The sequence below is a fragment of the Pristis pectinata genome, chromosome 43 (genome assembly GCF_009764475.1).
Source record: "Pristis pectinata isolate sPriPec2 chromosome 43, sPriPec2.1.pri, whole genome shotgun sequence".
Lineage (NCBI taxonomy): Eukaryota > Metazoa > Chordata > Chondrichthyes > Rhinopristiformes > Pristidae > Pristis > Pristis pectinata.
In genome coordinates this window covers 3,597,691-3,618,980 of record NC_067446.1, presented here as the reverse complement: position 1 = coordinate 3,618,980, position 21,290 = coordinate 3,597,691, and the positions used below count along the sequence as shown (strand labels likewise).

The window sequence follows — 21,290 nt, the reverse complement described above, 5'->3', positions numbered from 1 at the left end:
GTGTGCGTTTTCAGACCGTATGCCAGTTCAGACCATGTGTGTGTTTAGACCGTGTGTGTTCAGACCATGTGCATGTTCAGACCATGTGCGTGTTCAGACCGTGTGTGTTCAGACCGTGTACGTGTTCAGACCGTGTGTGTTCATTGTGTGTTCAGACCATGTGTGTGTTCAGACCGCGTGTGTTCAGACAGTGTGTGTTCAGACCATGTGTGTGTTCAGACTGTGTGTGTGTTCAGACTGTGTGTGTTCAGACCGTGCATGTTCAGACCGCGTGTGTTCAGACAGTGTGTGTTCAGACCATGTGTGTGTTCAGACTGTGTGTGTGTTCAGACTGTGTGTGTTCAGACCGTGCATGTTCAGACTGTGTGTGTTCAGACCGTGTGTGTGTTCAGACTGTGTGTATGTTCAGACTGTGTGTTCAGACCGTGCATGTTCAGACTGTGTGTTCAGACCATGTGTGTGTTCAGACCAGGTTTGTATATTCAGACCGTGTGTGTGTCCAGATCGTGTGTGTTCAGACCGTGTGTGTTCAGACCATGTGCGTGTTCAGACCGTGTGTGTGTTCAGACTGTTTGTGTGTTCAGACCGTGCGTGTTCAGACCTTGTGCATGTTCAGACCGTGTTTGTGTTCAGACCGTGCGTGTTCAGGCCGTGTGCGTGTTCAGACCGTGTACCGATACCTGTGCGTCACTGGGAAACACACACCGAGGTCAGTGCCCTGTCCCCGAGCTCACGGTTCTCTGTAAGATCTGGAACCCGTCTCCCCTGACCCCCACCCTTGTACTGTCTGATAACTGCAGCAACGCCACCCCCCACCACTGCCCCAACCCAACCCCTCAGACCCTGCACAGCCCCTTGCCCCACCACCCCCAGCCCCCGAAAATCTCCTCTCCACCAGCCCCAGCTCCTCCCATCCGTCCCAGCCGAAACCCCTCGAGTCTGAAACCGTCCCAACCAAACCGTCCCGGTCACACGTTAACCAGGCTGGCTGGGGTGGGTGGGGTGGGGTGGGGTGGGAGATATTTACAGGATCCACGCCACCCCCCCCCACCACTGCCCCCCCCACCGCCCTTTCCCTCTCCTCCTCCTGGTCTAGAACTGACTGTCCCGTCTCGTTCACCACACCGTCCCGACAGTGCTCCCTCTTCGCGGGAAGGGGCTCTTTTGCTCCCCCCCCACCCCCAAGAATTCCCGTCCCTTCACCCCGTACCAAAGACCAGAGAGTAGGGAGGTGGCTGGGGGGTGGGGGGGGGGGGGGTGGTGTGAGAGACAGGGGTGGTCACACCGACGTTCCCTCCGTCTCCGGGCCTCCAGGAACGTTGTCCGCTCCCCCACCCACCACTCCCTCCCGGACCCCAGTCGGCGGGGAGCGGCGTCCCAACCTCACCTCGCCATGGCCCCCTTCTTCCCGGAATTCCCGGTCGCCGTCGCGGCGATCCAGCAGGGAGGGAGTTCCGGGCCGGACCCAAGGGTGAGTGGGAAATGGGGAACGGGATTGGGGAGCGGGAATGGGGATGTGAAATTCGGAATGAGGAAACAGGAGCGGGGAGGAGGAGTGGGGAATGGGAACGAGCAGGGATTGTGGGGGGACGGGCTGTGCAGGACGGGGAGCGGGAATGGGACCGCGGGGAGCAGGAAGGGTTGGGCGGGGGGGTGGGGGGGGGAGCAAGGAGCCGGAACGGGGAATGGGGAAGGGACAAGAAACAGGGAAGGTTTGCCGGAACGGGGCGCGGGGCGTGAGAACAGTCATCAGAACGGGGAACCGGGCTCGGGAATGAGGAGCCAGAGGGCGGTGAATCCGTGGAATCCGTCGCCGCAGACGGCGGTGGAGGCCAAGTCACTGGGTGTATTTAAAGCGGAGGTCGATAGCTCCTTGATTAGTGAGGGCGTCGAAGGTTACGGGGAGAAGGCAGGAGGACGGGGTTGAGAGGGAAAAATAAACCAGCCACCATCCAATGGCGGAGCAGACCCGATGGGCTGAATGGCCTAATTCTGCTCCTGTTCCCTGTGATCCTATGGCCTTCCAGTATCAGACATTTCGACCCTGGGAAAGGGATACCGGCTCTCTGCTCTATCTGTGCCTCTGGTAATTTTATAAACCTCCTTTAGGTCTCCCCTCAGCCTCCGACGCTCCGGAGCGCACCATCGCGGAAAGCAGCCTCCCCTCCACGGGCTCCTCGGGAGAGCAGCCGGCATAATCAGAGACCCCTCCCACCCCGGACCTTCTCTCTTCTCCCCCCTCCCATCGGGCAGAAGATACAGGAGCCTGAGGGCACGTCCCACCAGGCTCAAGGACGGCTTCTGCCCCGCTGTCCTTTGCTGCTGACTGACCGGTTGTACGAGACTTTCCCCCTCGCCCCCACAAACCCCACTCTCACTCTCCACCCTCCCAACCTCCACCTTCCCCCCTCACTCTATACCTTCCCCTTCCCACACTCCACACCCCCACTCTCATCCCCCCCCACCCTCCACCCTCGTCCTCCCCCGCACCCCCCACACTCAACCCCCCACCCTCCACCCTCATTGTCCCCTGCACCCTCCACCCTGATCCCTCCGCCTTCATCCCCCTGCACCCTCCACATCCCCCCACCCTCCACCCTCGTCCTCCCCCGCACCCCCCACACTCAACCCCCCACCCTCCACCCTCATCGTCCCCTGCACCCTCCACCCTGATCCCCCCACCCTCCGCCCTCATCCCCCTGCACCTTCCACATCCCCCCACCCTCCGCCCTCATCCCCCTGCACCCTCCACATCCCCCCCACCCTCCACCCTCGTCCCCCTGCACCCTCCACATCCCCCCACCCTCCACCCTCGTCCCCCTGCACCCTCCACATCCCCCCCACCCTCCACCCTCGTCCCCCTGCACCCTCCACATCCCCCCACCCTCCACCCTCGTCCCCTTGCACCCTCCACACTCAACCCCCCACCCTCATCCCCTACCCTCATCCTCCCCCCTACCCTCCACCCTGATCCCCCCATCCCCACACCCTCCGCCCTCATCCCCCTGCACCCTCCACCCTCGTCCTCCCCTGCACCCTCCACCCTGATCCCCCCACCCTCATCCCCCTGCACCCTCCACATCCCCCCCACCCTCCACCCTCGTCCCCCTGCACCCTCCACCCTGATCCCCCCACCCCCCACCCTCATCCCCCTCCACCCTCATCCCCTGCACCCTCCACACTCATCCCCCCACCCTCATCCTCCCCTGCACCCTCCACCCTGATCCCCCCACCCTCATCCCCCACCCTCCACCCTCATTCCCCTCCCTCCCTCCCTCTCTCTCCCATCCCCCCCAACCCTCATCCCCCAAACTCCCACCCTCTTCCCGCCTATAAATTGTGCCTTGCGTAGGCCAGAGGCAAAGGGCAGTCGAGGAGCATGTGGGGGCGAGTGAGGTGCAGGGGAACAGAGGAGAGGACCGGTGGGGTCGCTCTCCCGTGAGCTGCCTTGACCCGGTCGGCAAAACGTCCTCTGTCTGAGCAGTAAAGGATATCTGCAGGAGAATAATTTTTAAACTGCAAACGTGGGTGTTATTATTTCACTCGATTGTTCTTAATTAAACAATATTTCTGCACAAGTAATGCTCCCGGGTCCTTTTGTAATTTATAGATGTTTATGCTTTTGCTCTGTACGGCTGCCACAAAATAACAACATTCACCTCATATGTCAGTGATAATGAATCTGATTCTGCACTAACAGTCTGTTTGAATCTTTATTAAACTCCGATGAACACTTCCTCCGCAGAATTATTGGCCGCCCAGCCTCCGAAAATTTATTGTTGCACTCTCCTTGCAAACCCTCCCTCTCTCCCGCCTCCCTCTCCCCTCCTCCCCCCTCTCCCTCCCTCCCCTCCTCCCCCTCCCCTCTCCCTCCCTCTCCCCTCCCCCTCCCTCTCTTTCCCCTCCCCTTCCCCCTCCTTCCCTCCCTCCCCTCTTCTCCCCCCCCTCTCCTCCCCTTCCCTCTCCCCCTCACCTCTCCCTCCTCACCCTCACCCCCCCTCCCTCTCTCTCCCCTCCCCTTCCCCCTCCTTCCCTCCCTCCCTCTCCTCCCCCTCCCCTCTCCTCCCCCTCCCCCTCACCTCTCCTCCCTCCCCCTCACCCCCTCCCTCCCTCTCCCCCTCGCCCTCCCTCCCCTCCCCCCTCTCTCCCTCCCTCTCCCCCTCCTCCCTCCCCCCTCTCCCCCTCCCTCCCCCCCCTCTCCTCCCCTCCCTCTCTCTCCTCCCCCTCCCTCTCTCTCCCCTCCCCCTCCCTCTCTCTCCCCTTCCCCCTCCTTCCCTCCCTCCCCCTCACCTCTCCTCCTCCCTCCCCCTCACCCCCTCCCCCCCTCTCCCCACCTCCCTCTCTCCCTCCCTCTCTCCCCCTCTCCCCCCCCCCCTCCCCCTCCCTCTCACTCACTACCCCCCTCCCTCCCCCCCCCTCTCCCTCCCTCCCCTTCTCCCCCCTCCCCTCCCCCCTCCCCCTCTCCCTCCCCCTCTCCCCCCCTCCCCCTCTCCCCTCCCCCCCCCCTCTCCCCTCCCCCCCTCCCCTCTCCCCTCCCCCCCTCCCCCTCTCCCCTCCCTCCCCTCCCCCTCTCCCCTCCCTCCCCCTCCCCCTCTCCCCTCCCCCCTCCCCTCCCCCCCCTCCCCCTCTCCCCTCCCCCCCCTCCCCTTCTCCCCTCCCCCCCCCCTCCCCTTCTCCCCTCCCCCCCTCCCCCTCTCCCCTCCCCCCCCCTCCCCCTCCCCTCTCCCCTCCCCCCCCTCCCCTTCTCCCCTCCCCCCCCCTCCCCTTCTCCCCTCCCCTCCCCCTCTCCCCTCCCCTCCCCCCCTCCCCCTCTCCCCCCCTCCCCTCCCCCTCTCCCCCCCTCCCCTCCCCCTCTCCCCCCCCCCTCCCCTCCCCCTCTCCCCCCCTCCCCTCCCCCTCTCCCCCCCTCCCCCTCTCCCCTCCCCCCTCCCCCCTCTCCCCTCCCCCCCCCTCCCCCTCTCCCCTCCTCCCCCCCTCCCCCTCTCCCCCCTCCCCTCTCCCCCTCCCCCTCTCCCCTCCCCCCCCTCCCCTTCTCCCCTCCCCCCCCTCCCCCTCTCCCCTCCCCCCCCTCCCCCTCCCCTCCCCCCCCTCCCCTTCTCCCCTCCCCCCCCTCCCCTTCGCCCCTCCCCCCCCTCCCCTTCTCCCCTCCCCCCCCTCCCTTCTCCCCTCCCCTCCCCTTCTCCCCTCCCCTCCCCCTCTCCCCTCCCCTCCCCCCCTCCCCCTCTCCCCTCCCCCCCCTCCCCCCTCCCCCCCTCCCCCTCTCCCCCTCCCCCTCTCCCCTCCCCCCCTCCCCCCTCCCCCCTCCCCCTCTCCCCTCCCCCCCTCCCCCTCTCCCCTCCCCCCCTCCCCCCTCTCCCCCCCCCCCTCCCCCTCTCCCCTCCCCCTCTCCCCTCCCACCCTCCCCCTCTCCCCTCCCCTCCCCCCTCCCCTCCCCCCCTCCCCCCCTCCCTCCCCCTCTCCCCCCCTCCCCCCCTCCCCTCCCCTCCCCTCCCCCTCTCCCCCCCTCCCCTCCCCTCTCCCCCCCCTCCCCCTCTCCTCTCCCTCCCTCCCCCTCTCCCCCTCCCCCTTTCTCCCCGGGGCAAGTTGTTGGTACTGCGCGTGCGCGGGCTCTAGTCCTCCCAGTGGGAGGACCGGTGCAAGCTGCCGTTACTGCGCCTGCGCGGACCCCGGCAAGCGGCGGCAGCAGCAGCGCCGCCGGCGGTGGGAGGTTGTCGGCGGGTGCGGAGTCCCCCCTCCCCCCACCCCCGCCGGACGGCCGCTGCGCCTGCGCGAGTGGCCCGGTCCTCCCAGCCGGCGGGGCGCGGAGGACCGCCGCCCGTCCCGTGGTGCCCCTCTCGACCTTCTTCCCGTGGTGCCGCGGGACGGGCGGACACGGAGCAATGGAGTGGCGGCGAGTCCCGGCGCTGGCGGCCCTCTTGGCGGCCGCCGCCTGTCTGTGTGCTGGTGAGCGGGACGTCGGCACCCCGGGGGTCCCGGCCCTGTGGCCGGGGGGGGTGGGTAGAGGAAGAGGGGGTCAGAGCCCCCACCCTGCCGTCCGGACCGGCCCTGGGTGACGTGGCCTTAGGGATGGGATCTTGCTGTGCATTCTCACCGGCTCTGGGGAGGGGGTGGGGTGGGGTTGGGATGGGGGGGCGGCTAGTTAAATGCAGGACTTGGTAGGAGGCGCGGTGGTTGTTTCTTCCGAGGAAGGATCCCGCCGGTGCTTCTTTTTTGGGAGGGGAGGGGGGTTTGTGGGATCTTGCTGTGCCCCCCCCCCCCCCCAGTGTGTGTTGGGAGGTACAACACCAACTGTCCAGCCGCCAACTGAGGGGGGTAGGGGGAGCCTTCACCGGCATGCGGTGCGCTGCTGCTTGTGTTGGGGACGTTTGTGGGATCTTGCTGTGCCTCCCCCCCAACCACAACCACCACCACCACCACCGGGTTGGGACGGGCCCTATTCAAATGCAGGGCCGCCTGGGGTCCAAAGCAGGGGCGGTTACCCACGATAAGTGGGATTCTGCCGGTGCTGGAGGTCTGTGGGATCTTGCTGTGTGAAGCCTGAAGACCCTTCATTGAGGGGAGGGGGGGTGTTGGGGGCTGCGGCTGGCATCGTAGGCGCTGTGTAAATGCAGCGGTGTGGGGCCACCGGTCGGGGACCTGGGGCAGGGAAGTTTACCCCGGAGATGGGATCTCGCCAGTGTAGGGGGCATTGTGGGATCTTGCTGTGTGTAGCTTGAAGCCCCTTCTTTGGTGGGGGCTGAGGCTGGCATGGAGGTGCCACGTAAATGCAGGAGTGTCCGGCTACCAACTGGGGCCCGAGGCAGCAGCGTTTACGGACTCCGCGTGTTTGGGCGGCAGGTGGGGGCAGGCTGCTGGTTTGTGGGATCTTGTTGTGCCCCCCCACCGTGTCGGGACAGGTGCTATGCGAATGCAGGAGCGCCTGGCCGCCAACTGGGGCCCGAGGTGGGAGCATTTACCCATAAATGGTGGGGTCCTGCCGGTGCTGGGGGTCCTGTGGGATCCTGCAGTGGCCCCCCACCTCTTTCACCCCCCCCCCCCCCCGTGTTGGGATGAATACAGAAGTACCTTGCTGTCAACTGGGATCCGAGCCAGTGTGCTCCTGCCGGTGTTTGGGTGGGGGACGGGTTCCTACCGTCCCGTTCCTGCTGCTCTGTCCTACACTGACCTCTTACCCCCCCCTCCTCCTTCCCCTTTCCCCCTCCTCGCCTTTTCACCCTCTCTTTCCCACCTCCCCTGTCCTGTTTCCTTCTCTCCCTCCTGAGTACTTTCGGCTCAGTTGCTCCTTGAACCAGCTTCAACTTGAAAATCCATGACCCATTTTGTTGGGGGGGGGGTGGGTTTAAAGGTGACGTGAGGGGCAAGTTTTTTACGCAGAGAGTGGTAGGTGCCTGGGTTGGGTTAAGATAAGATTTCTTTATTAGTCACGTGTACATTGAAAGACAGTGAAATGCATCCTTTGCGTGGAGTGTTCTGGGGGGCAGCCCGCAAGTGTCACCACGCTTCCGGCGCCAGCGTAGCACGCCCGCAGCTTCCTAACCCATACGTCTTTGGAGCGTGGGAGGAAACCGGAGCACCCGGAAGAAACCCACGCAGATACGGGAGGGGGGGAGAACGTACAAACTCCTTACAGACGGCGGTCGGGATTGAACCCGGGTCGCTGGCGCTGTAAAGCGTCACGCTAACCGCTACACAAGGGGGCAGTTTGGTGGAGTTTGAGGTTTTTAGACCAACACATGAATGTGAAGGAAATAGAGGGGTATGGGTGAGGAGGACCATTAGTATAAATCGGTGTCAAGATCGGTACAACATTGTGGGCCAAATGACCTGTCCAATGTTGTACTGTTCTGTGACCAAATTGAATGCTTCCCCCCACCAGCTGAGGAATCTGGGGTCAGGAGAAGTGGTTGGGCAGTTCAGGACAGATGTGGGGAGGAGCCCTTTCAAATAGAATTTATTATCAGACACACAGGTGTAATGAAACATTTGCTTGCAGCAGCATCACAGGCACCTCGCGTCAGAGACACAACATCCAGGAGGAAAATCATAACTCACCCAATTTTTGCAAGGAAGAACACGATTAGAATAAAATAAAAGTTCATTTTGGTGCAAAGTGATCATGGTGTTCCTAAACTGGGCAGGCACGGTAGTGTAATGGTGAGTGTAACACTTCTGTCTGTAAGGAGTTTGTACGTTCTCCCCGTGTCTGCGTGGGTTTCCTCCGGGTGCTCCAGTTTCCTCCCACATTCCAAAGACATATGGGTTAGGAAGTTGTGGGCGTGTTAGGTTGGTTCAGAAGCGTGGCGACACTTGCAGGCTGCCCCCAGAACCCTCGACACAAGACGATGCATTTCACTGTGTGCTTCGATGTACATGTGACTAATAAAGATATTTTTATCTTATTAGTGTTGTGCAGATTGGTATTGGTTTATTGTTGTCACTTGTACCGAGGTCCAGTGAAAAACTTGTCTTGCAAACTGATCGTACAGGTCAATTCATTACACAGTGCAGTTACATTGAGTTAGTACAGAGTGCATTGAGGTAGTACAGGTAAAAACAATAACAGTACAGAGTAAAGTGTCCCAGCTACAGAGAAAGTGCAGTGCAATAAGGTGCAAGGTCCCAACAAGGTAGATCGTGAGGTCAGAGTCCATCTCATCGTATAAGGGAACCGTTCAATAGTCTTATTACAGTGGAGTAGAAGCTGCCCTTGAGCCTGGTGGTACGTGCCCTCAGGCTCCTGTATCTTCTACCTGATGGAAGAGAGAATGACCCAGGTGGGTGGGGTCTTTGATTATGCCGGCTGCTTCACCAAAGCAGCGAGAGGTAAAGACAGAGCCCAAGGAGGGGAGGCTGGTGTCCGTGAGGCGCTGGGCTGTGTCCACAACTCTCTGCAGTTTCTTGCGGTCCTGGGCAGAGCAGTTGCTGTACCAAGCCGTGATACATCCAGATAGGATGCTTTCTATGGTGCATCGATAAAAGTTGCTGACTGTCAAAGGAGGACATACTGAATTTCTTTAGCCTCCTGAACCTGGTGGTGTGGGGACTTCAGGCTTCTGTACTTCCTGCCCGACGGGAGCTGTGAGAAGACGGCACGGCCCGGGGGAGGGAACCTTTAATGACAGACATTGCCTTCTTGAGGCAGTGCCTCCTGTAGATACTCCCGACGGTGGGGAGGGATGTGCACTGAGTCCACTAGTGTCTGGAGCTTCTGTGTTCCAGGATTTGGACCCAGCGATGGTGAAGGAACGGCGGTATATTTCCAAGTTGGCTCGGAGGGCAACTCCCAAGGGGGGGTGGAGTTCCCCTTGCCTTTGCTGCCCTTGCCCTGCCCGCTGGTAAGGGTGAGGGGGTGGGGTTTGGAAGGTGCTGTCCGAGGAGTCTCAGCAGTGGGTCCTGTAGGGGGTACAGACCACTGCTGTGGGGATGGAGGCGGCAAAATGGCAGCGAGATCGATCCGCCATGGTGTGCGGTGCTGGAGTCGACCTGAGGAGCTGAATACAGTCACACAGTGCGGAAACGGACGCAACCGGTCCATGCCGACCAAGATTCCCATCTACACCTGTCCCATTTGCCCCACATCTCCCCCACTTCCTCAGGAGGCTAAAGAAATTTGGTTTGTCCCCTTTGACTCTCACTAACTTTGACCGATGCACCATAGAAAGCATCCTATCTGGATGTATCATGGCTTCGTACGGCAACTGCTCTGCCCAGGACCACAAGAAACTGCAGAGAGTTGTGGACATAGCCCAGCGCATCACAGAAACCTTGGACTCTGTCTTTACCTCTCGCTGTCTTGGCGAAGCAGCCGGCATAATCAAAGACCCCACCCACCCGGGTCATTCTGTCTTCTCTCCTCTTCCATCGAGTAGAAGATACAGGGGCCTGAGGGCACGGACCACCAGGCTCAAGGACAGCTTCTACCCCAATGTGATAAGACTATTGAACGGTTCCCTTATACGATGAGACGGACTCTGACCTCACGATCTACCTTGTTGTGACCTTGCACCTTATTGCACTGCATTTTCTCTGTAGCTGTGACACTTTACTCTGTACTGTTATTGTTTTTACCTGTACTATCTCAGTGCACTCTGTACTAACTCAATGTAACTGCACTGTGTGATGAATGGACCTGTACGATCGGTTTGCAAGACAAGTTTTTCACTGGACCTCGGTACAAGTGACAATAATAAACCAATGCCAAACCTTTCCCATCCACTTACCTGCCCGAGTGCCCTTTAAATGTTAACGTGCCTGCCTCACCCACTTCCTCTGGCAGCTCGTTCCACACACGGACCACCCTCTGGGTGAAGAAGTTGACCCTCGGGTCCCTTTTAAATCTCTCCCCCCTCACCTTAAACCTCTCTCTAGATTTTACTTCCCCTTTCCCTGGGTTGAAAAAGGCTGTGTGCACATTCACCCTATCTGTGCCCCTCGTGATTTTACCCACCTCTGTAAGATCTCCCCTCTGCCTCCTACGCTCCAAGGAATAAAGTCCCGACCTGGCCCTAGAACTCAGGCCCTTGAGTCCTGGCAACATCCTCGTAAATCTCCCTCCGCACTCCCTTCCGTAACAGGGTAACCAACACCATATATAATGCTCCAAGTGCGGTCTCACCGACGTCTTGTACAGCTGCTGACGTCTTGTACGATGTCTTATAGAGAGATAAGAGCATAGAAACAGGCCCTTCGGCCCATTCAGTCCACGCCGACCTGATCGTCTGCCTCGTCCCATCTACCTGCACCCGGACCATCTCCCTCCAAACCCCTCCCATCCATGTACCCATCCAAACCTCTCTTAAATGTTACAACTGAACCTGCATCCACCACTTCCGCTGGCAGCTCGTTCCACCCTCGGAGTGAAGTAGTTCCCCTTAAATATTTGACCTTTCACCCTAAACCTGTGACCTCTAGTTCCAGTCTCACCCAGCCTGAGGGCAAGCAGCCTGCGTGCATTCACCCGATCTATACCCTTCATAATTTAGTACACCTCTATTAGATCTCGCTTCATTCTTCTGCGCTCCAGGGAATAAAGTCCTAAACTATTCAAACTTTCCCTACAACTCAGGTCCTCGAGTCCCGGCAACATCCGTGTAAACTTTCTCCGCACGCTTTCAAGCTTATTGATATCTTTCCTGTAGGTAGGTGACCAGAACTGCACAGAACACTCCAAATTCGGCCTCTTGTACGACTTCAGCGTAACATCCTAACTCCTGTGCCCTGCCAAAGTGCCGAAAGCTCTCTTTACGACCCTATCTACCTGTGACACCACTTTCAAGGAACTACGGATCTGTACTCCCAGGTCCCTCTGTTCTACCGCACACCTCAGAGCCCTACCATTCACTGTGTGTGTCTTACCCTGGTTTGTCCTCCCAAAGTGCATCCCCTCACACTTGTCTGCATTAAATTCCATCTGCTATTTTTCAGCCCACTTTCCCAGCAGGGCAAGATCACGCTGCAAGCTTTGATGGCCTTCCTCGCTGTCCGCCACACCTCCCCACTTCACCTTCCTCTTGTTCCTGTACGATGAGGGGGGGTGATTCAGTGCCTGAAAGAAGCCCTTTGAACCTGAGGTGCACACAGTGGGAGAACCTGCAGGGAGTTTTGGGGGGGGGGGGGTTGATGGGAATGTGGGGAGAGTAAAATGGGATGGGCACAAATGGGTCATGTGAAACAGATTCGAGGTCTCGAAGGACAAGGACTCTGAACACAGTCTTAGAGATAAATAAATTATTTACAAAGACAAACGTGGGGAAAATGTAAAGGTAGCAACACACACACACACACACACACACACACACACACACACACAGAACTAGGTACGGACAATCAAGGAAAAACAATACGATACCCGCCACCCCTTGACTCAGTGCAGGCATGACTCTACGCTACCAGGGACACTAACTATTTTCTCCAGCACCATTCCACGGTTCCTCGGCTGGGATTAAGCGGATGCTCCTAACCCTATTAAACAGTGCACACCTTACCAACAAGGCATCCCTCGGAGCTAAAAGAGACCGAGCCAAGCACATGTGGCACGCTTTATAGTGCTGGGGGGGTCCAGCCCAAGGAATTCAAAAAGGCAGCCCAGTGCCAGCAAGGACTAATCGATTACAAAGGCCAATGGCCCGAGGCCAAGTACAAAGGTGTTTAAAGGGGCCAATGCTCAGGTGTGCACTGATGGGTGGGGCGGGGTCAACCCTTGATTGGCAGTGGTGTGTCTTCCGACCAGGTACGGGGGCAGTGCTGGCACGTGACAGCGGCGACGCTCCACAACACAGGTCAGCACAGACTCTGTGGGACGAAGGGCCTGCTTCCGTGCTGGATGGCTCCAGAACAAGCCAACGCGATCCCGACGGCGCCGTAAGCGGACGAACCCAGGGGCGGGCTCCGCTCAGCCGGACTGTGTGCCTTGTTGCATGCGCCGTCCGTGTTCTCGGTGCTAAAGCCGGTCTCCTTTCACGCAGCGGACACGTGCACGGAGCCATCGATTGTGCCCTCTTATTACACGACGTCTGACGCGGTCATCTCTTCCGAGACGGTCTTCATTGTTGAAATCTCCCTCACCTGCAAAAATGGTGCACAGGTGGGTGTTGAAGTGCGACCGGGATTCGTGATGTGTCAGTCCCCACACTGACCCCACTGCCCCGCTCTCTCCCCACAGCCCCGTGTCGGTCCCCACACTGATCCCACTGCCCCGCTCTCTCCCCACAGCCCCGTGTCGGTCCCCACACTGATCCCACTGCCCTGCTCCCCCCCCACAGCCCCGTGTTGGTCCCCACACTGACCCCACTGCCCCGCTCTCTCCTCACAGCCCCGTGTCAGTCCCCACACTGACCCCACTGCCCCGCTCTCTCCCCACAGCCCCGTGTCGGTCCCCACACTGACCCCACTGCCCCGATCTCTCCTCACAGCCCCGTGTCGGTCCCCACACTGATCCCACTGCCCCGCTCTCTCCTCACAGCACTGTATGTCTGGAAAGTCCCTGTCTCCCCCCAGTATATGGTATCTTGTACTCACCCTTTCCCCCCTCTCCCCCGACAGAACGTGGCACTCTACGCAGACGTTGATGGCAAGCAGTTCCCCGTCACCCGAGGACAGGATGTTGGACGCTACCAGGTACGGTGGGGGGGCGTGGTGGGAGGGAGGGGTCGAGGGAGGACCCCTGACACTGCACCTCACCTCCCTGGCACCAGGGAACATGTCATCCCTGGGTCCTAGTGTCCACCTGATGTGACTTTTGAACGGACTTGTACTTTCGAAGGTGAACGCTTGATCTCCCAATCTACCTTGTCATGCACCTTGCACCTTGTTGTCTGCCTGCACTGCCCTTTCTCTGTAACTGTAGCACTTTATTCTGCATTCTGTTACTGCTTTTCACTACCTTGATGTGCTTCTGTATGGAACGATCTCACACAACCAAAACTGAGAACATATGCTAATAAAATTTAAATTGGTTTATTATTGTCACATGTACTGAGGTCCAGTGAAAAACGTTTTGCATACCATTCATACAGATCAATTCATTACACAGTGCGTTGAGGTAGTACCGGGTAAAAGAATAACAATGCAGAATAAAGTGTCCCTGCTTTCAGGGTTTTATATCTAATAATATACTCAAAGTCTGGTCTAACCAGAGTTCTATAGAGCTGCAACATCACCTCGTGGCTCTTGAACTCAATCTCCGACTAATGAAGGCCAACACTCCACACGCCTTCTTAACAACCCTATCAACCTGCGCGGCAACCTTGAGGGATCTATGGGCGTGTTCCTCCACACTGCTAAGCGTCCTGCCATTAACCTTGTATTCTGCCTTCGAATTCGATCTCCCGAAGTGAATCACTTCACACTTATCTGTGTGAAAAACGTTGTTTTGCAGGCCATCCATACAGATCATTTCATCCCATCAGTACATCGAGGCATTACAAGAGAAAAGCAATAACAGAATGCAGAATAGAGTGTCACAGTTACAGGGAAAGTGCAGTGCAGGCAGACAATAAGGTGCAAGGGCCACGACGAGGTAGATTGTGAGGTCAGGATTCCATCTTATCGTTCAACAGTTTTATAACAGCAGGGTAGAAGCTGTCCTTGAGCCTGGTGGGACGTGCTTTCAGGCTTTTGTATCTTCTGCCCGATGGGAGGGGGGAGAAGAGAGAATGTCCAGGGTGGGTGGGGTCTTTGATTATGTCGGCTGCTTTCCCGAGGCAGCGGGAAGTGTCAACGGAGTCCACGGAGGGGAGGCTGGTTTCCGTGATGCGCTGGGCTGTGTCCACAACTCTCTGCGGTTTCTTGCGGTCCTGGGCAGAGCAGTTGCTGTACCGAGCTGTGATGCATTCGGATAGGACACTTTCTGTGGGGCATCGGTAAAAGTCGGTGAGGGTCGACAGGGACGTGCCGAATTTCTTTAGCCTCCTGAGGAAGTGGAGACGCTGGCGAGCTTTCTTGGCCGTGGTGTCTATATTGGCGATGAACCAATGACCAAGGTGATCTTCGGTTTGAGCCTCAGGGCAGGTTGACTGGGCGGTGCCGGCGCCTGTCCACCCTCCTGCTGATGGTCTCCGCCCTCCCGCAGGTCTCCTGGAGCGCCGAGCACAAGCTGGCCAGGTCAGGAACGTACGAGGTGAAGTTCTTCGACGAGGAGTCCTACAGCGCCCTGCGGAAAGTGAGTTTTGCGTCGGAGGGTGGGGAGGGGGAGAGGGAGGGCGGTCGCAGTTCCCCGTTCCGCGAGCAGGTCGGGCCAACGCTGGGGCGAGGGCGTCCGTGCGGGAGGGTCGGTGGGGGTGTTGATGGGAACGTGGGGTGGTTGGGGGGAGTGGGGGGGAGGTTGGAGGAATTTAAGGGGAACTGCCACTGAACCTCCTTCTCGTTATGGAATGAAAATAAAGTTTGAGCACAGCACAGGAACAGCCTCTTCGGCCCACGACGTTGTGCTGAACTAATTAAGCTAACGACACCTAATCCCTTCTGCCTGATGGTCCATCTCCCATTGTTCCCTGCACATCCCTGTGCCTGTCTACGAGCCTCTCAAAACCCTTCCATCGTATCTGCCTCCACCCCCACCCCTGGCAGCACATTCCGGGTACCCACCGCTCTCTGTGTGGGAAAAAAAACAGATCTCCAGAGAACCATTGAACAGTCCAGCACAATACAGGCCCTTTGGCCCACCATGTTGTGCCGACCTTTAAACCTTGCCTAAGACAATCTAACCCCTTCCTCCCACATATCCCCCTATTTTAAATTCCTCCATATGCTTATCTAGCAACCTCTTGAACTTGACCAATGTACCTGCCTCCAGCACCGCCCCAGGCAGCGCATTCCCTGCCCTAACCACTCTCTGGGTAAAAAACCTCCCTCTGATATCTCCCTTGAACTTCCCACCCATTACTTTAAAGCCGTGCCCTCTTGTATTGAGCATTGGTGCCCTGGGAAAGAGGCGCTGGCTGTCCACTCTATCTATTCCTCTTAATATTTTGTACACCTCTATCATGTCTCCTCTCATCCTCCTTTTCTCCAATGAGAACAGCCCTAGCTCCCTTAGTCCCTCCTCATAATGCACACTCTCTAAACCAGGCAGCATCCTGGTAAATCTCCTCTGCACCCTTTCCAATGCTTCCACATCCTTCCTATAATGAGGCGACCAGAACTGGACACAGTACTCTAAGTGCGGTCTAACCAGAGTTTTGTAGAGCTGCATCTCCTTTGAACTTTCCCCCTCCCACCTTAACAATGCATGCCCTCTGGTATTAGACATTTCGACCCTGGAGGAAACGGTACTGGCTGTCTACTCTATCTGTGCCCCTCATAATCTTACAAACTTCTATCAGGTCTCCCCTCAGCCTCCGCCGCTCTAGAGAAAACAACCCAAGTTTGTCCAACCTCTCCTTGTAGCTCATGCCCTCTAATCCAGGCAGCGTCCTGGTGAACCTCTTCTGCACCCTCTCCAAAGCCCCCGCACCCTTCCTGTAACGGGGGCGACCAGAACTGAATGCGATTCTCCAGATGCGGCCTGACCAGAGTTTTATAAAGCTGCAACGTGACTTCCCGACTCTTGGACTCAAGTGCCCTGACTGATGAAGGCCAGCGTGCCGAGCTGTGAATATCTGTACTCCTTGGGTCTTGAAAACCAAAAGAATTGCACATGCTGGGTCGGAAGTAAAATCAGGAAGTGTTTGGAAACTCTTCACTGCCCTGTCTACCTGTGGCTCCAATCTCACCCAGCCATTCACTTGCACTCCTAGATTTGTCTGTCCCACATCGCTCCCTACGATTCACTGTACAAGCCCTACCCTGGTTTGATCTCCCAAAGTAAGATAAGCTATCTTTATTAGTCACACATACATCGAAACACACAGTGAAACATCTTTTGCGTAGAGTGTTCTGGGGGCAGCCCGCAAGTGTCGCCATGCTTCCGGCGCCAACATAGCACGCCCGCAGCTTCCTAACCCGTACGTCGTTGGAATGTGGGAGGAAACCGGAGCACCCGGAGGATACCCACGCAGACACGTGGGGAGGATGTACAAACTCCTTACAGACAGCGGCCGGAATTGAACCCGGGTCGCTGGCGCTGTAATAGCGCCACGCTGACCGCTACACTACCGTGCCTGCCCTGCCGTGCAGTGGCTCGTGTTTATCCAGATTGAAAGCCGTTTGCCGATCCTCAGCCCACTGATCAAGATTCCCCCCCCCCCACCGTAATTTTCATGAACCTTCTACGCTGTCTGAATGAGGTGGGGACGGGGGAGAGAGGCGGAGATCTCGGGAATGGGGGCAGCCTTTTCTGTGACTGCTTACCCCTGCTGTCTGCTGCCCCTGTTCTCTCCTGCCCTTCCCATCTCTCTCTCTCTCTCTCATCTAAAGGCTCAGAGGAATAAGGAGGATCACTCTACCATGAAGCCCCTGTTCGCAGTCAGCGTTGATCACCGAGTAAGTAGCGGTTCGGGTTGGCGCTGTCAAGAGGAGTGTCTGTGTGTGTCACATGGCGGGACGTTTCCCACATACTCACACAACAGAGGACATACGTAGAATAGAAGACATCCAATAAACGCAGACAAAGATCTGTGCAAGTACAAAGAGTGCAAAAAAACGACATATACAAAATACAAATTTGGTGCAGAGTTAGTGCAAAACCGAGTTGGACGAAGAGAACTATAAGCTCAGTGTGTTGTACTCATTGTAGAAACATGTTCAGCAGCGGCCAAAGTTGTTAGACGCCGTTGTGCAAACCAGGGCTTTAACGCGGCATTTGTCTACCAGGGTATTCAGGAGCCTGACAGCCTGGGGGGGGGGGGGGGGGGGGGGGGGGGGGGGAAGCTGTTGTGCAGTCTAGTAGTTCTGGCCCGGAGGCTCCAGTACCGCTTGCCAGACAGCAGTGGGACAAATAGGGTCGTGGGAGGGATGGGAAGGGTCGTCTATGATTCTGTAAACCTCACGTGTGCATCGTGTGTTGTAAATATCGGAGATGGAGGGAAGAGGTGCTCCAATGATCTTTCCAGCTGTACTTGCGATTCTCTGCAAAGACTTAACGGTCAGAGATGTTACAGTTACCATACCAGGCAGTGTGTGTGTCTGTGTGCGTGTCTGTGTCTTTGTGTATCTGTGCCTCTGTGTGTCTGTGTGTCCGTGAGGTTGGGGGGGAGGTTGTGGGCCCTGATAGGTGTTCCCTCAAATGCTGGACCACTCCAAACAGGGTCAATTAGTCAAATTGGTTTATTACTGTCACACGTACCGAGGTACAATGAAAAACTTTGTTCTGCAGGCCATCCATACAGATCATTTCATCCCATCAGCACATCAAGGTAGTACAAGGGAAAAGCAATAACAGAATGCAGAATAAAGTGTCACAGCTACAGAGAAAGTGCAGTGCAGGCCGACAATAAGGTGCAAGGGCCACGACGAGGTAGATAGTGAGGTCAAGAGTCCGTCTTATCATTCGATAGTCTTATAACAGCGGGGTAGAAGCTGTCCTTGAGCCTGGTGGTACGTGCTTTCAGGCTTTTGTATCTTCTGCCTGATGGTAGGAGGGAGAAGAGAGAATGTCCAGGGTGGGTGGGGGTCTCTGATTACGCTGGCTGCTTTACCAAGGCAGTGGAAAGTGTGGGCAGAGTCCGCGGAGGGGAGGCTGGTTTCCGTGACGCGCTGGGCTGTCAGGGGATCTAAAGAGTCACACGGCACGGAAACAGGCCCTTTGGTCCAACTGGTCCGTGCTGACCGAGATTCCCATCTAAGCCGGTCTCACCTGCCCGTGTTTGGCCCATATCCCTCTGAACCTTTCCCATCTGTGGACCTGTCCCAGTGTTGTAACTGCTCCCCCCCTCTCCAACTTCCTCTGGCAGCTCGTTCCACACACCCACCCCCCTCTGGTTGAAAAACTTGCCCCTTTAAACTTTTCCCCTCTCACCTTAAACCTGTACCCTCTAGTTTTAGACTCCCCGATCCTGGGGGGGGGGGGAGACGGTGACCGCCCCCCTTATTTATGTCCCTCGTGATGTTATAGACCTCCATCAGGTCACCCCTCAGCCTCTGCTCCAGGGAAAACAGTCCCAGCCTGTCCGGCCTCTCCTTATAACTCGAGCCCTCCGGTCCCGGGAACGTCCTGGTGAACCTTTCCCGCACCCTCTCCAGCTGTGACGTCCGTGTTTGGGAAGGGGCAGGTCCCTGTCCACGTGCGAGCGTCAGGCGAGGGGGAAGTGAGCCCCCGCGGCGCGTGCATGGGCTGTGACTCTGCGCGGGCTGCGTGCGCGTGTTGTGTGGGAGGCAGGCGAGCTCGTGTGTTTGTCCTGTGTTGTGGGACTTGGTGGGTCAGTGTGTGACTGTGTTCTTTTGTCCATGTATGAGTTGTAAGCTGGGGGGGGGGGGGGGGGGAGATTGGGCACTTGTGGGTGCGGGTCTGTGTCTGGGCAGGCCAGGGTCTCCAACACTGCAGACTTCGACTAACGCCTCTCTGTGTGCTGTCTCCTCCACCCCCTCCCTGTCTCTCCCCTCCCCACACCTGCTCTCCCCATCTTCCTCCCCCCCCCCCCCATTAGGGCGCCTGGAATGGTCCCTGGGTGGCGACGGAAGTGGTTGCTGCTGCCATCGGACTCCTGGTGTACTACCTCGCCTTCAGTGCCAAGAGCAACATCCAGGCGTGAGGGGGATGGCGGGGAGCGAGCGGGTGGTCCGGCGCTCTCCCGCTCCCCGGGGGAGGGGTCTGCTCAATCCCCTGGAGCGGGAACCCGGAGGGTGGTGGTGATGGGGGGGGGGGGCAGCAAAACAGAAACAGTGAACCCAACGGAATAAAAGAATTTCCCTCCAGCTTGCTCCGCTCGTTCGCTTGGGAAAGCATGGGCACACCATTCGGCCCATCGATGGGCGGGCCCTGGGCAGCGTACATAGGACCCAGGGGTACAGGTACGCGGTCCCCCGAAAGTGGCATCGCGGGTATACAGGGCGGGGAAGAAGGGGCTCGGCACCCCTGGCCGCGTGGGATGTCACGCGTTGCAGCTGTACCAGACATTGGTGAGGCCGTGCTCGGACCCCTCCTTCCCAACCCATCCAGGGTGCGGCCTCTGGCATCGTCGGTCAAGAGTGAGGCGCGAGTCCAAACGGTCTCGGCCGCTTTTGTTGGATGTCCGTGGTAAGACAGGGTCAGCCCATTCTAGCGAGTACAGTAACAACAAAGGAACTTGACCACACGCTCCCCCTTCGTACAGCAAATAGCTCTTAAGTGGTCTAGGTAAGGAAGCGGGGTGAGCAGGCTCTGACCGAGGCACGCTTCACCCTTGCAGACGAGGGAACGACACAAGTAAGGAACCAAACATCATCCTGAGGGAGGTTCTCGGCCCGAGACGTCGACTGTTCATTTCCCTCCGTAGAGGCTGCCTGACCTGCTGAGTTCCTCCAGCATTCTGTGTGCAGGTTGAACCAAATATACTACGTTACCAAAAGTTTACAGACAAACAGCTCATTATACAAACGTACAAGCAAGCGTAAAGAAAACTGAAACTACAAGGAGAAGCACGGTATAAAAGACAATCTGGACCCTTATCTGTCCGAGTGTCTTTTAAATGTTACTGTACCCGCCTCACCCACTCCCTCTGGCAGCTCGTTCCATGTACGGACCACCCTCTGGGTGGGAAAAGTTGCCCCTCGGGTCCCTTTTAAATCTCTCCCCACTCTCCTTAAAACTCTCTCTAGATTTGACTTCCCCTTTCCCAGGGGGGGAAAGGCTGTGTGCACATTCACCCTATCTGTGCCCCTCACAGTTTTGCACGCCTCTATAAGGTCACCCCTCATCATGGGACCACAATATCACCTCTCGGTCTCCCACACTCTGACAAATAAAGTCCCAGCCCCCCCCCCCCCCAACCTCTCCCTATAACTCAAGCCCTACAGCCCCGGAGTATTGTGCTCAGTGTCGGTCACCCTGCTGTAGGAAAGATGCCTTTAAGCTGGAAAGAGCGCAGAGGGAGATTTATGGGCATGTTGCCGGGACTCGAGGGACGGCTAGAATCTGGGGGTGGAGTGAAATAGGGTCGGGGTAACAGTGTGATTAAAGAGTCAAACAGCACAAAAACAGGCCCTTCGGCCCAACTGGTCCATACTGACCAAGATTCCTGTCTAAGCTAGCCCCATTTGCCCGCGTTTGGCTCGTATCCCTCTAAATCTTTCCCATCCATGTACCCGTCCAAGTGTCTTTTAAATGTTGATGTACCTGCCTCACCCACTTCCTCTGGCAGCTCGTTCCACGTACGGGCCACCCTCTGGCCCCTCAGATTCCTGTTAAATCTCTCACCTTAAACCTGTGCCCTCTAGTATTAGACATCTCTACCCTGCGGGGAAAAGACTTGTCTATCTGTGCCTCTCCTAATTTTATAAACCTCTCAGGTCTCCCCTCAGCCTCCGACGCTCCAGAGAAAGCAACCCAAGTTTGTCCGACCTCTCCTTATAGCTCATGCTCTCTAATCCAGGCAGCATCCTGGTGAACCCCTTCTGCACCTTCTCCAAAACCTCCACATCCTTCCTGTAACAGAGGGGATCAGAATGCGCATAACGGTACCAGCCCGCCATCCTCGGAAGAAAAAGCCACCCGTCCCAACTATCGACCTTTGCTGCCCTTCCTCTGTGTCTGTCCCCTGTACCCGAGGGCCCTGTATAACCTGAGCAAGGTCTCTCTAGTTCGTCGGTTTATTGTCAGAGGCACACATACCCAGGGTATAAGATTCAAGATGTGGGAAAAGAAGATCTCTTTATTAGTCACATGTACGTCAAAACACAGTGAGATGCGTCTTTTTGCGTAGAGTGTTCTGGGGCAG

The 21,290-nt window shown here is 57.6% G+C and overlaps 2 protein-coding genes across 2 annotated transcripts in view; both read left to right on the top strand.

Annotated features, from left to right (window-relative positions):
• Positions 1 to 1,393: 1,393 nt before the first annotated feature.
• Positions 1,394 to 19,290, top strand: ssr4 (signal sequence receptor, delta). Its single transcript, XM_052008982.1, has 7 exons — positions 1,394 to 1,895; positions 5,614 to 5,943; positions 12,465 to 12,583; positions 13,042 to 13,116; positions 14,570 to 14,659; positions 16,855 to 16,920; positions 19,023 to 19,290. Exons 1-7 carry the CDS (start codon positions 1,394 to 1,396, stop codon positions 19,125 to 19,127), a joined length of 1,287 nt encoding a protein of 428 aa, XP_051864942.1. The 3' UTR covers positions 19,128 to 19,290.
• Positions 19,291 to 19,319: 29 nt separating this feature from the next.
• The window catches only part of LOC127566565 (synapsin-1-like), a 48,405-nt gene continuing 46,434 nt past the window's right edge, over positions 19,320 to 21,290 (top strand). The window contains exon 1 of the mRNA XM_052008981.1: positions 19,320 to 19,598. Within this exon, the coding sequence (XP_051864941.1) occupies positions 19,320 to 19,598 (279 nt within the window). The remainder of the gene's footprint in view (positions 19,599 to 21,290) is intronic.

Bases quoted from the DNA above. Each gene is read 5' to 3' on its own strand.
- ssr4 (XM_052008982.1), top strand. From the start codon at position 1,394: ATGGCCCCCTTCTTCCCGGAATTCCCGGTCGCCGTCGCGGCGATCCAG. The intron at 1,896-5,613 runs GTTACGGGGAGA...CGCGGGCTCTAG, and splicing joins GATTAGTGAGGGCGTCGAAG to TCCTCCCAGTGGGAGGACCG. The intron at 5,944-12,464 runs GTGAGCGGGACG...CCTTTCACGCAG, and splicing joins CGCCGCCTGTCTGTGTGCTG to CGGACACGTGCACGGAGCCA.